The following is a 12543-nucleotide window of genomic DNA, read 5'->3' on the forward strand; positions in this document are numbered from 1 at the left end:
ACAGACTTCTGGAAATTTTACTAGGAAACTTATTTATTTATGGCTTTTCTGGTTCTCTCTATCCTTCCCTCTTTCTCTATTCACTCCCCTCTTTCCACCTTGATCTTTTTCTGGTCCAGGGTTCAATCCAGCGTGGCACATGGTATCTGGTGATCATGAGTCTGAATCAGAAACAGTTCTTCAACCTTGTTTTGATCTTCCATATATTGACATTTATTATATGTTGCCCAGTTATTTTGTAGAATGTCCCTCAGCCTGGTTGATCTGTTGTCCCCTCAGGATTATATCAGGTTGGGCATTGTGGTAGTGACACTTTAGAAGGCACGTAATGTTGGTTTGCCTCATTCATGGTGAAGTCTGTTTGGATCATTTGATTAAGGTGGTGTCCACAAACCTTCTCCACTGTGCTGTGAATGTTTAACCCATAGAAACCTATAGGTTTACCTGTGTACTGAATTCCCATTTTACTAATTGCTTTCTGAGTGCCTGACACTGATCTGGACTGATTATTGTGCCTAGCATCTGCCTTGGAGAACCTAAAGTCTAGTTATTGATCACAATCAAGCTGATTGAATTATTATACATATTAAAAAAAAAATAAGAAAACACTCATAGGAGTCATGTTATGGCCTGAGCATTGGAGGCAGTAAGTAATATGAGTTGATAGGTAAGAAAAGTTCCTGCTGGTTTGTATGAACATAGAAAATCCTGTGGAAGAAAGCAGTTAGTTCAGGACAGTGCATAGTAGGCAGTCTGTACCTTTTTAAAATCCAGGGGTGCTCTACCACTGAGCTACATTCCAGCCCCTTTTATTTTTTGAGACAGGCTGTTACTAAGTTGCCCAGTAAGGGCTCCAATTTGTGATCCTTCTGCCTGAGCCTACCCAGTAGCTGGAATTACAGTCGTGTGCCACCACACCAGTGTCTAAATATTTGTTAAAAGAGTAAGTAAGGATACCACCAGGCATGGTGGCACATGCCTGTAATCCCACTGGCTCTAGAGGTTGAGGCAGGAGGATTGCAAGTTCAAAGCCAGCCTCAGCAACAGCAAGGTGCTAAGCAACTCATTGAGACCCTGTCTCTTTTTTTAAATTAATTTTTATTTATATATGACAGCAGAATGCATTACAATTCTTATTACACATATAGAGCACAATTTTTCATATCTCTGGTTGTATACAAAGTATATTCACACCAATTCGTGTCTTCATACATGTACTTTGGATAATAATGTCCATCACATTTCACCATTATTTCTAACCCCATGCCCCCTCCTTTCCCCTCCCACCCCTCTGACCTATCTAGAGTTTGTCTGTTCCTCCCATGTTCCCTCTCCCTACTCCACTATGAATCAGCCTCCTTATATCAGAGAAAACATTCAGCATTTGGTTTTCTGGGACCAGCTAACTTCACTTAGCATTATCTTCTCTAATGCCATGTACTTACCTGCAAATGCCATGATTTTATTCTCTTTTATTGCTGAGTAATATTCCATTGTGTATATATGCCACATTTTTTTTTACCAACCTAGAGACCCTGTCTCTAAATAAAATACAAAATAGGGCTGGGGATGTGGCTCAGTGGTCGAGTGACCCTGAGTTCAATCCCCAGTATCAAAAAAGAAAAAAAAAAAGTAAGTAAGGATATGGAAACATTCATATTCATTTTGCTATTACATTCAATGTAGACAAAGGCTTACCAACTTTGTTAATGGTAGCACTTCTAGATGCATTGACTGTTTTAAGATGGGTGAATTAGGAGCACAGTGACACTTCAAAGTAACTTTATCAATGTAGTTTTCTATGAAGAAATCAAACTTAACTTTGTTGTGTGTTTTTTCTTCCCTTACTCCCAGTAAGAGCCCCAGAAGGCAACATCAGGCTGTATTGTAAAGGTGCTGACACTGTCATTTATGAACGGTTACATCCAATGAATCCTACAAAGCAAGAGACACAGGATTCCCTGGATGTAAGTCTCACTTTCATTCTTCTTGCAAGATTCTGTTTCTGATGCTGTCTCTTAAGTTTCTTAACTCTTGACCCTCCCCTGGCTCTGGTGTTATTGGGTGGAAACATCACCAAAGTAGAAAAGTGGCCACCTGGGTTCTAGTTCTTCCCTTGCTGGTGATGTTCTTGGAAATGACCGTGGAGCCAGCCCTTTCCCAGCATCCAGGTCTATAGGACAGATGCAGGGGAATGTGCTGGGTTTCTGTTCGTGACTAAAAGGCTCAGGGGTCACTCCAGTTGAACTGGGTTGACTGGGCTGTGCAAAATAACCACACAAGAGACACAAATACCTTTTTCTTTGGGGTCGCTATGACAGCTCCTCTAACCTTAAGGGTCTGCAGGAAGAGAGAGAGAGAGAGAGAACACACGCGGATCCCTTTTATTGAAGAGAAGCTATTCAAATGAGGCAAGGGGTCAGGTTTCAGGGGGCTGAGTCTATGTTCATGATGTCCACTGTCAGCAGGTTGACTGACATCTATGTAGGCCACACCCAAGGGCACAGTAAGAGAAGGGGACACACTCAAGGCACTTCCATGGAACATTCTATCCTAAACCGGGCAAGGGGTAATATTACAAAGGAATAGGTGAGCATAGCTTCACCCATGGGGCTGTAGCAAGAAACAGCCGGGGCACAAAGACACAGTCACTCGAACCCTAGAAGAGTGGGGCAGTCTAGCAGCATGGGTGCCTGACGCCACATCGCCCAGCAGGGGAGTTAACTCAGTCATGTGCGAGGTTGGTCTCCCACAGGAATGGCTAGTCTCTCTTCCAGTTATCCTGAGCCAGCTACAGCTATGCTAAGCTGTAACCTTACCATCTCTGTGGCTTCCTAGAGCTCTACCCTCTTCTAGGTACATTCCTGTTTGGCAGAAGTTAAGAAAGCAGTGCGCTGGATCATGGTGTTTGTTGTTTTTGCAGTGCAGGGGATCAAACCCAGGCTCACACATGATAGGAAGCACTCTACCACTGAGTAACATCCCCAGTCCTTTTTATTTTTTAAATTTTGAGTCAAGGTCTTGCTCACTAAGGCTGGCCTGAAACTTGCTGTCCTCCTGCCTCAGCCTCCCAGGAAGCTGAGAGTCCGGGTGTGCACACACACACCCCACCCCCACTGAATCATTGAGTTTGACACCTTTGTTCACAAAACAGTTTGGTCTTAATTACTTCAAAGTCCTTATCTTAGGAAGCTGTGGGCACAGTCCATTGGTATTGTCACCACTAGAATGGTTTTGAACTTGCACTTTGGGAATTGCCCACCCATCCTCAAATGGTTTTGGTTCTGCATGCTGATGGCAGTGAGGTTGGAGATCAGCGAGAACTCGTGTCCCAGTTCAGTCTCTTTAGTAGTTTTGTGTGGGGAAAAAGAATACTTATCATATCATCTGCATCGTTAATCTCCCATGTGAAAGAGGAAGGAAATAATTCCAACCACGGCAGGTCATTGTAAAAGAAAGCATCTCGCTCAATTCCCAGCACTTAGGAGGTACTTAATAAAGGGTGGTTTCTTCCTTCTTACCATCAGTTGAGGCTCAGAGCCCGCCAAAGGTGTTCAGAGAGAAGCTTAATAAACCTGTTGTTTACCAAGTGGGGTCACGTTTTCAGATTAGGTACTGATGCTGATGCTAATGCAATTAAAATGGATGAATTCTCATGAGAGTGTGACAGTGTCAATCTAATCAACCAAATATAGAACCTTTCAAAAAAAAATCTCTGAAAAGTGAATACTCGCTTGGGCCAGTTCTGACATCTTGGCTAGATAAGAAGTAACAATGAAATAATAAAAGATTTTTACTGGTTCGTATTAAAGTTATTTAAAAGTGGCTTAAATCTGTTCAAATTTCCAAATACTCTTTTTCATTAAAATGTTTGATCTCAGATTTAACAATGGCTCATGGATTTTAGAATTGGTGTGAGGATTAGTGTTTGGTTGCAAGTTCATAGTTGATTGGACTTATAACAGAGTTTGTGGGAACAAGTTATAAAATTATTGGGTCTGTATTTACAACATCATTACACCTTTTGTCTGTTATTTTTAGTCATTAAAAAAAGTTTTTTTGTTTTTTTTTTAACTCTAGTGACTTAATTTAGAAGAAAGGTATACTTCCAATTTGGGAAGTAGAAATATAGTCCTGGAACCCTGGTGATGCTTACAAAAAAACAAAGTCTATTATAACACAAAGTTTAATTCCTCTATAGAATCCTTCACATTTCATAGTCTCTTTTAAAATTCTCTTAGTACATTACTTCAAAGTAAGAGTTCAAACTTGACCTTGAACTACATAAAATTAAATATTCTTGCATCGGTGGATTGTCTTTTAAATAAAACAGATCTTTGCGAATGAAACTCTTAGAACCCTGTGCCTTTGCTACAAAGAAATTGAAGAAAAAGAATTTGCAGAATGGAATAAAAAGTTTATGGCAGCCAGCGTGGCCTCAACCAACCGAGATGAAGCTTTGGATAAAGTATATGAGGAGATTGAAAGAGACTTAATTGTGAGTTTTAACCTTAATAATGTTTCCTTGATATTCTAAACAAAGCAAAATTTTTATTAAGTTTTATTACAGTTTGATCTCATGCTTGAAAGATTATTCTAACTCCAGCAAATGAAATTGGAACAAAGAAAGTAGGTCATTTGAATTTCTTCTGTTCTGATAACAGAATAGATATTGTCATTTTAGAAACCAAAAGAGAAGAACCTATAGAGAAATGTTCTGAGTTAATCTAATTCCATGATTTTTATATCACTTATTAAAATGCATTATGATTTTATAGGATGTCAAACCAGCACTTATTTATTTGTGAAAATTACTGAAACAATTTATGTTTTGAAAAATATTGAAACAAAAAAACCCCACCATTTCTAAATGAAATTTTTGAAAATTTAGTTCTTATTGCCTGTAGAGTTTAGATTAATGGAAAAATGTTCAATAGCCAGTATTTCCCTTTGGCCAGAGGGATGGGCTCATATCTATAAAGCAGCAAGTACACAATAATAGTGTGGTTTTAATGTCTGATTTTGTACTTGCATTTTTTTTTTTTTTGTCTCAGCTAATTAATTAGTTCATTCTCCAAGAAAAAAAAATATTTGGTTGTTTTGCTTTGCAGTAAGTGTGAAGCATGGTGGTAGCCTTCCCTGCCATGCTGGCCACTGGCTGTGGTAGAACACCAATTGGGGTACATAATTAGCCCTTCTCTTTAGAGGCTGGCGAACTATAACTACAGACAGTTTTTGGTTTATTTGCTAATTCCTTCTTTTCAAATGTACATTCCAGCTATTGGGAGCTACAGCTATTGAAGATAAACTGCAGGATGGGGTCCCAGAAACCATATCAAAACTTGCAAAAGCTGACATTAAAATCTGGGTGCTCACTGGAGACAAAAAGGGTAACTCATTTATGTGGGGAAGTGTATCTATTAATTCACAAATATTTAAAACTGCTGTTTCCTTTGCCCCCGATGACTTTCTCAGACTTTCCATCCTGTAGGGACACCAGCTATTTCTTTGGAAGGGAGAGATTTTCTCTTAAAACCCTCCTCTTATCCCATCCCTCCCTGATTATGTCCTTCTCTGAACTCCCTCTAAAGCAGAATCTATTCCTTATGATTTAGCTCCCAATTGCATCCTGCTGGTTGTCTTTATCTCTTCGGCCAGATGTGCACTCCTATCCTGAAAGATGATCCCTTCTGTCTTCCTAGTGCTTTGCCATTTGGGGGCGTAGAGAAGAACACAAAGTGCTGAATGACATCAACTCTTGTTATCTTGCTCCTTTTATGGCTTGGAAATTACAGTTAAAATTTTATACCTGAGCAAAGTTTTTAATTCTTAAATTTAGAGCTCAATAAGTTGCTGTTTGATATCCATACTTTGTTCTGCAAGCCTTTCACAGGAAACTGGATAATGTCTGTTTCTCTGCCATCATCAATAGGCTACACAGTCTGAAAGCACAGCCCTGGACTTTAATAACTACCAAATGGGTGGTTATGGAAAAAAAGGGAGGGGGAACGTGTCATTAGTAGGCACCCCATGTGAGGACTGAGGAAACATTATCCTTCCCCTTATAACATAACAACATGTTCAGAGCATGTCAGTATTTTAATGAACATTCATTTATTAAATAATCAATTTAAATAGTTGATAATATAGCAATTTATTATTAAAAACATCTCAAACCAGACTTTGACTTTCACTTATTATAGGGAAAGGAATTGACTTATTTATAAGAGTTCTATGCACTGCTATAGAAAATAGTGTATTTGATTGAATCTGATCATGTTCATGAATTGAAGGAAATTACCATTGTAGGTTGAGTATCCCTAATCTGAGATCCAGAATGCTCAAAATCTGAAACATTTGGGGGTGTTGACATGATACCGCAAGTGGAAAATTCCACACTTAGGATCTCATGTGACAAGTCACAGTCAAAATGCACCTGTACTAAAAATAACTATAAAATTACCTTCAGGGACTGGGGATGTAGCTAGTCATAGAGCACTTGCCTAGTACGTAAGTGGCTCTGGGTTTGATCCCCAGTACTGCAAAACAAAAACAAAACAAAACAAAATTACCTTCAATCTATTCAGCCTTTGGATATAAGGAATATGTAAAATAAATTTCATAATTATATTTGTGTCTCATCATCACAGCATCTCCGTGTGCGTGTGTGTGTGTGTTCCAAAATAAAAAAAGAACAAAAAATTCAAAAATCTAAAATACTTCTGGTCCTGAGCTTTTCAAATAGTAGATGCTCAACCTGCAGTAGATGGAAATTATTTAACTCAACAATAGGAATGACATTGGACTTGATTTTTATCTGTTGTAGAAACTGCAGAAAACATAGGATTTGCTTGTGAACTTCTGACAGAAGACACCACTATCTGCTATGGGGAAGATATAAAGTAAGTAAAGGGCCTGTGGCATGAGATCATGCAGCTGCTCATTTCACAAAGGCAACACTAGTGGCAGAGGCAGCACAGATGGAGAAATAGGGGTGGGGGTATGTTACCTGAGACAGTCTCTCCTCCTGCTTAAATGAAGCAAGAGAACATCGGGCAGTTCCCAGCTATCATGGTGCAGTCTTATTTTGATCACATTTTAGTTTTAAGGAAACCTTTCGAGGCCACTTCCTCCATTCCTTAGAGCTCTTGGTGCTTTTTTGTCTGCTGAAGAAGGGAACTGAGCCTATGGTATCACTAGCAAATAAATATGACTTATGTTTTGTCTGTTGGAGGGATTTTATTTTTTGAAAGTGAAATGAGAGGGGAAAAAAAAAAAGAAAAAGAAAAACACCACCTTGTCCCAGAAGGAAAGTTTGGAAGGGTTACATTGTCATCTATAGTCTAGCTAGAGGAAGCAATCCTGGTATTTCAAACCTTAGCTTATGCTAGAACATTGGTCATCTCTGAATCAGAGTTGCAGAAGACCTGGAAACATATGATGCAAAAGTCCCTGTCTTGTTACAGAGCTGTAAATATAATGTACACAGTTACCATGATGGCTTTACAGTTCCACTTATTCCTCAAGCTTTATCCTATAGGGCCTGTCTCAGGCTGGCACAAGGTCAGATTAAGCTGTTAATGTATACACTTGCTGGGCTGCTAGTCCTTATTAGTCTTCTTTCTAATGATGATAATAAAGCTTTTGTGAGTCATTCCAGTATGAGAGGCACTCTGCTAGATTAGACAAAATTGGTAGTCTTATAATCTAAATCAGCCCTGTTTGAATAGAGGCACATAAACCATGCCTCTTTGAGCTTTTAGGTTTTAAAAGGTAGCAACGGACAAATAAATGCTTCATATGTTTACTTAAGTAGTTTTTGATTGCAAACAATATGGTTAATTACCATATGGTTTTGTTTATTTTTTTGTAGATGGGGGCTTTAATAAATTTCTGGTCTCTCTTTTAAAAGTAGACCCTAAGCTAAATTAAAAGATAAAATTTATGCAAATAATAAATTTTATGATCATGCTTATAGCCAAGTTTCCCTTTATAGAGAGATGAATTATCTTTCTAGATGGTGCCTGAAATGATGATTCCTATAAAACAGCTTAAATAAATTCATATTTTCTTCACTTTCAGTTTTTTTATCATTTGTCTTGATTTTTAACTGATTTTCCAACTGAAAATGAGAATTAAGTGAATGTGGAAGAGGGATAATAAATACCTAATCTTCTAGTGTGATGGTTCTTAATCAGGGAGTGGGGGTTATTTTGCTTTCCAGGGACTGCTTGGAAATGTCTGCAAACATCTTTGGTGGTCCCAACAGGGGAGGAGGGGTGCTACTGGCTTCTAGTGGGTTGAGGCCAGAGATACTATAAAACATCCTACATGTGTCCTTCCTAAAATAAGCATCCACATACAACAGAGAATTATCTGTCTAAAGACATCAACAGTGTCAAGTCTGAGAAACCTGCTTTTGAGGTGTGCATGAGGAACGGAGAAAGTCTCCCATCAACTTGCTGCAAACAAATCACATCACCTCTCTTGGCTTGATTTCTTTATTTGCAACATGAAAAGATTGTGCAAGAAGGCCCCTTCCCTCCAAAATCCCATGACTCATTTTTCTATCACATAGAAGTGTTACATGTCATCTTATCAATGATTTGTTGATATAAAGTATCGAGAATTTTTAAAAGCAGACATAATTGTACGGGGAAGTTAGTTTTTCTCTGCCAAACAGCAGCCAGGGTATTAATTTAGATGGAGATTGCCTTCCCTTTGTTGCTTATGAACACAGTGTGGCCTGTTTCTTCCTTTGGTTGCTTTTGGCAAATTATGAAGTACCAAGAACTTGGTGCCACATAGTATAAGATTATATGTCACCCAATTAAGAAAGGATCAAAGAATTTTTAGAAGACATTCCTCCAAGGAAGATATGCTAATGGCTGAAAAGCTTGTGAAACAATGTTCAAATTAAAACCAGTGATACCATCTCATTTTTATTAGGATGGGGACAATCAAAAAAGAAAAAAAAAATAGCAAGTGTTGGTGAGGCTGTGCAGAAACTGGAACATTTATCTACTGCTGGTGGGAATGTAAAATGACGTAGTCATTATGAAAACTGGTATAGGGATTCCTTAAAAAAATTAGAAATAGAGTTACCATGTGATCCAGCAATCTCACTTCTGAGTAATATACTCAAACTAAAAAAACATTTTAAAAAATTGAAAGCAGGGTCTTGAAGAGATATATGCATACACATATTTATTACAGCACTATTCACAAGAGTCAAGCAACCCAGGTGTCTATCAGTGTTAAGAATGGTTGAATAAAAAATGGAATATTATTTGTCCTTAAAAAGGAAAAAAAAATTATGACATACATTATAATATAGATGAATCTTGAAGACGTTATTAAATGTAATAAGCCAGTCACTAAATGATAAATACTATATGATTCCACTTAAAAATAGATTAAATGATAAGTCTTAAGTTGTCTTTATCAGAATTTTTTTTTTAAATATGTCAAAATTGGGGCTGGGGATGTGGCTCAAGCGGTAGCGTGCTCGCCTGGCATGTGTGCGGCCCAGGTTCAATCCTCAGCACCACATACAAAGATGTTGTGTCCGCCGAAAACTAGAAAATAAATATTAAAAAATTCTCTCTCTCTCTCTCTCTCTCTCTCTTTCTAAAAAAAAATGTCAAAATTATCTAATAGTGTAGGGCCTGTTTATGGTTTTGTACTTTAAGTACTTCAATTTATTTTTCTCCAGTTCTCTTCTTCATACAAGGGTGGAAAACCAGAGAAACAGAGGTGGAGTTTATGCAAAATTTGCACCTGTTGTGTACGAACCTTTTTTCCCACCTGGTGAAAACCGTGCTTTAGTCATCACCGGTTCTTGGCTGGTAGGTACCATTAGTGTGTCTGGGTCTTTGGCTCAAATGAAAAAAAGTTCACTTTGGACCAATTTTAGATGGTGTTACATATTTGTTAATTGCCAACTTAAAAATCTCTTAGCCTATAAATTCAGGTGTGATTTCCCAAGTTTGAAGCTTAATATTACAGGACATATGAAAGCAATTATACCAAATAGGTAACAGTGGTTGTCTTGGTTTATTAATTAATGAGTAATTTTCATTTTGTTATTTATAGATTTTTGTATTCTCTAGATTTATGTCATAAATGTTCTGTCATCAGAACAATATAACCAATGATATAATCCACAAACTCTCCTTCACGCAACTTAAGTCTTGGAAATGATGATACCTTTGGTGTAAAAACTAAAGTGACCTCAATCCTCTCCATGATTTCGCAGAATGAGATTCTTCTAGAGAAAAAGACCAAAAGAAATAAGATTCTGAAGCTGAAGTTCCCAAGGACAAAAGAAGAGAGACGGATTCGAACCCAAAGCAAGAGAAGGCTCGAAGTTAAGAAAGAGCAGCGGCAGAGGAACTTTGTGGACCTGGCCTGCGAGTGCAGCGCTGTCATCTGCTGCCGCGTCACTCCCAAGCAGAAGGCCATGGTGGTGGACCTGGTGAAAAGGTACAAGAAGGCCATCACACTGGCCATTGGAGATGGAGCCAACGACGTGAACATGATCAAGAGTGAGTTGCGCCCAGGTGGCCCATAAAACCCAACTAGAAATAGCAGGAGAGTTTTGGGGGTGGGGGGTCATTTCTTCAGCTTTCATTGTGGAAGTTTTCGTAAAGCTGGTGTTTAAGAAAGGCACTGGGTCACGCCTGTGCCCATGCCCTTGCCCTGGGGAAGCCAACAGACTATCCAGGAGGCAGGACTCTCAGAGGGACTTAGGATGCCCAGCAGAAGATGAGTTCTCCAGGGTGAATTTATCATTATTTGTTTCCTACTTTTTCCTGTTTGGTGTGATTTTTCCCCCTCTTGCCAGATCTTCTCCTTTATTTCTTTAAGCTTATTTAAAACCCTGATATTTAATAAGTTTTGCAAATAGTTCTGCGAAGCTCAGCATAAACTGGTGAACTCTCTCTGGTATTCATTTTGGGAATATTATTCTCTCTCATCTGAGCATTTCTCGAGGGCTTTCTTCTTACCTTTGGCAAATTTATTGGAACTTTACCATTGGGTCACCTCATAGAAGTCTGAAGTAACATGTTTAACTTTGAAATAAAACTCCAGCATGGTCTCACCATCATGCCTGACCTCCCAGGAGACCACCCTGGGTCACTTTACTGGATGGAAGACCCTCGGTACTTGCCGCTAATGGACTGAGTTCTAGTGTGGAGAAATAAAGTTGTGCTGGTAGTAAAGCATGCACAACAAACCTGTGGCCCTCAGCCCATGTCTGAGTCTGGTCCTCTTCTCTCCCTGTAGCACTATAAGAGAAGACAGGTAGAATAACCCTTATGTGTAGTGCCTGGGACCAGAAATGTTTCAGATTTTAGAAATTTTCAATTTGGGAAAATTTGCATAGACCTGACTCTTTAAACGCTGTTCAAAAACGCTGTTCAAAAACTGGGGCATTTGGGATTTTGCAACTGGGGATGCTCAGTTTATATCATGTAATGAAAATACCCAAACTAATGAGACCTTAGCATTTGGGCTTATGATCAGGCCTGTCTTTTCATCTGAAAACAAGAAACATATCTCCAATGTCACCTCTAGCTTTGTGATATTATTATTCTTGTTGTTATTAAGGTGAACTATTATATGACTGTACATATATAAGCATGTCTTGTTGTGCTGGGTATTTTAAATGCATTATATATAACTAGATCTTAATTGAGCTATGTTGTGACTCATGAGGCCATCTTTTTCTTTTCTTACAGTTTTCTCCTCCTCCTCCTTCTTCTCCTTGATAGATACTAAGAATATTCCGACTTTATCTTCTTCCCCAGGAGTCATCTATATGACGTATGTCTTCTTGCTTTTTTATCAATGCATATATCTGCTGCCACCAGCTGCTTAGTTCCTCTCCACTGCTTTTTGCATGTGCTTGTCCTATCATATGAGTGGCATTCTTTGTTCTGAATTAAATCTATTTCTTTCTTCTGTAGCCAGCTCCAGTTTATTTTCCATTATACATCCTTGACGTAACTAGGGTAACTCAAACATTATTTTTATTCAATTTAATGCAGACTCTTAGATGTTGGGGAGGAAAGAGACAGGGGATCGTTTGCCTTGCAGATTTATACCATTCAAGCTGGAGGGTTTTTTCCTCTGAGTCAACCATTTGATACCGAGGAGGTAGAACAAAGTCAACCAAGATGAACTCTTTTTCTTAAGTTGTTTTACATTTTTAATTAAGCTCTGTTGTATATTAGGTGCTTTTATATATAAATTACAGATCACGTATTTGGGATGAGATTATGGGAAGCTGAGGTCTTAGATGTTATCAAAATAGTATTGGTGCCTTTTTGTACTCTGTAAAGGCTGCCATCTCTAACAATTTTGAGAACAATATACAGGAAGAAATTGTTGGTCATAAAAGGAGGGAAATTCAGGTGTTGAAAACAATCTGACCACTAGCTAACATGCTTCATGTTTTGCAGTATAGTCTAGTAGAAATGGAGGGAATCATGAACAACACTTTTCTTTCTTTCTTTTTTTTTTTTTTTTTTTTTTTTT

At 38.3% G+C, this 12543-nt stretch overlaps 1 protein-coding gene across 2 annotated transcripts in view; it reads left to right on the top strand.

Moving 5' to 3' along the window:
- Atp8b1 (ATPase phospholipid transporting 8B1) overlaps positions 1–12543 on the top strand; it is a 115693-nt gene that overhangs the window by 93554 nt on the left and 9596 nt on the right. For both annotated transcript variants that reach the window (XM_048806158.1, XM_015482352.2), the window contains exons 17-22: positions 1855–1967; positions 4334–4498; positions 5279–5390; positions 6827–6902; positions 9716–9848; positions 10259–10547. In XM_048806158.1, the coding sequence (XP_048662115.1) occupies positions 1855–1967; positions 4334–4498; positions 5279–5390; positions 6827–6902; positions 9716–9848; positions 10259–10547 (888 nt within the window). The remainder of the gene's footprint in view (positions 1–1854; positions 1968–4333; positions 4499–5278; positions 5391–6826; positions 6903–9715; positions 9849–10258; positions 10548–12543) is intronic.

Source organism: Marmota marmota, unplaced genomic scaffold (genome assembly GCF_001458135.2).
Source record: "Marmota marmota marmota unplaced genomic scaffold, marMar, whole genome shotgun sequence".
NCBI lineage: Eukaryota > Metazoa > Chordata > Mammalia > Rodentia > Sciuridae > Marmota > Marmota marmota.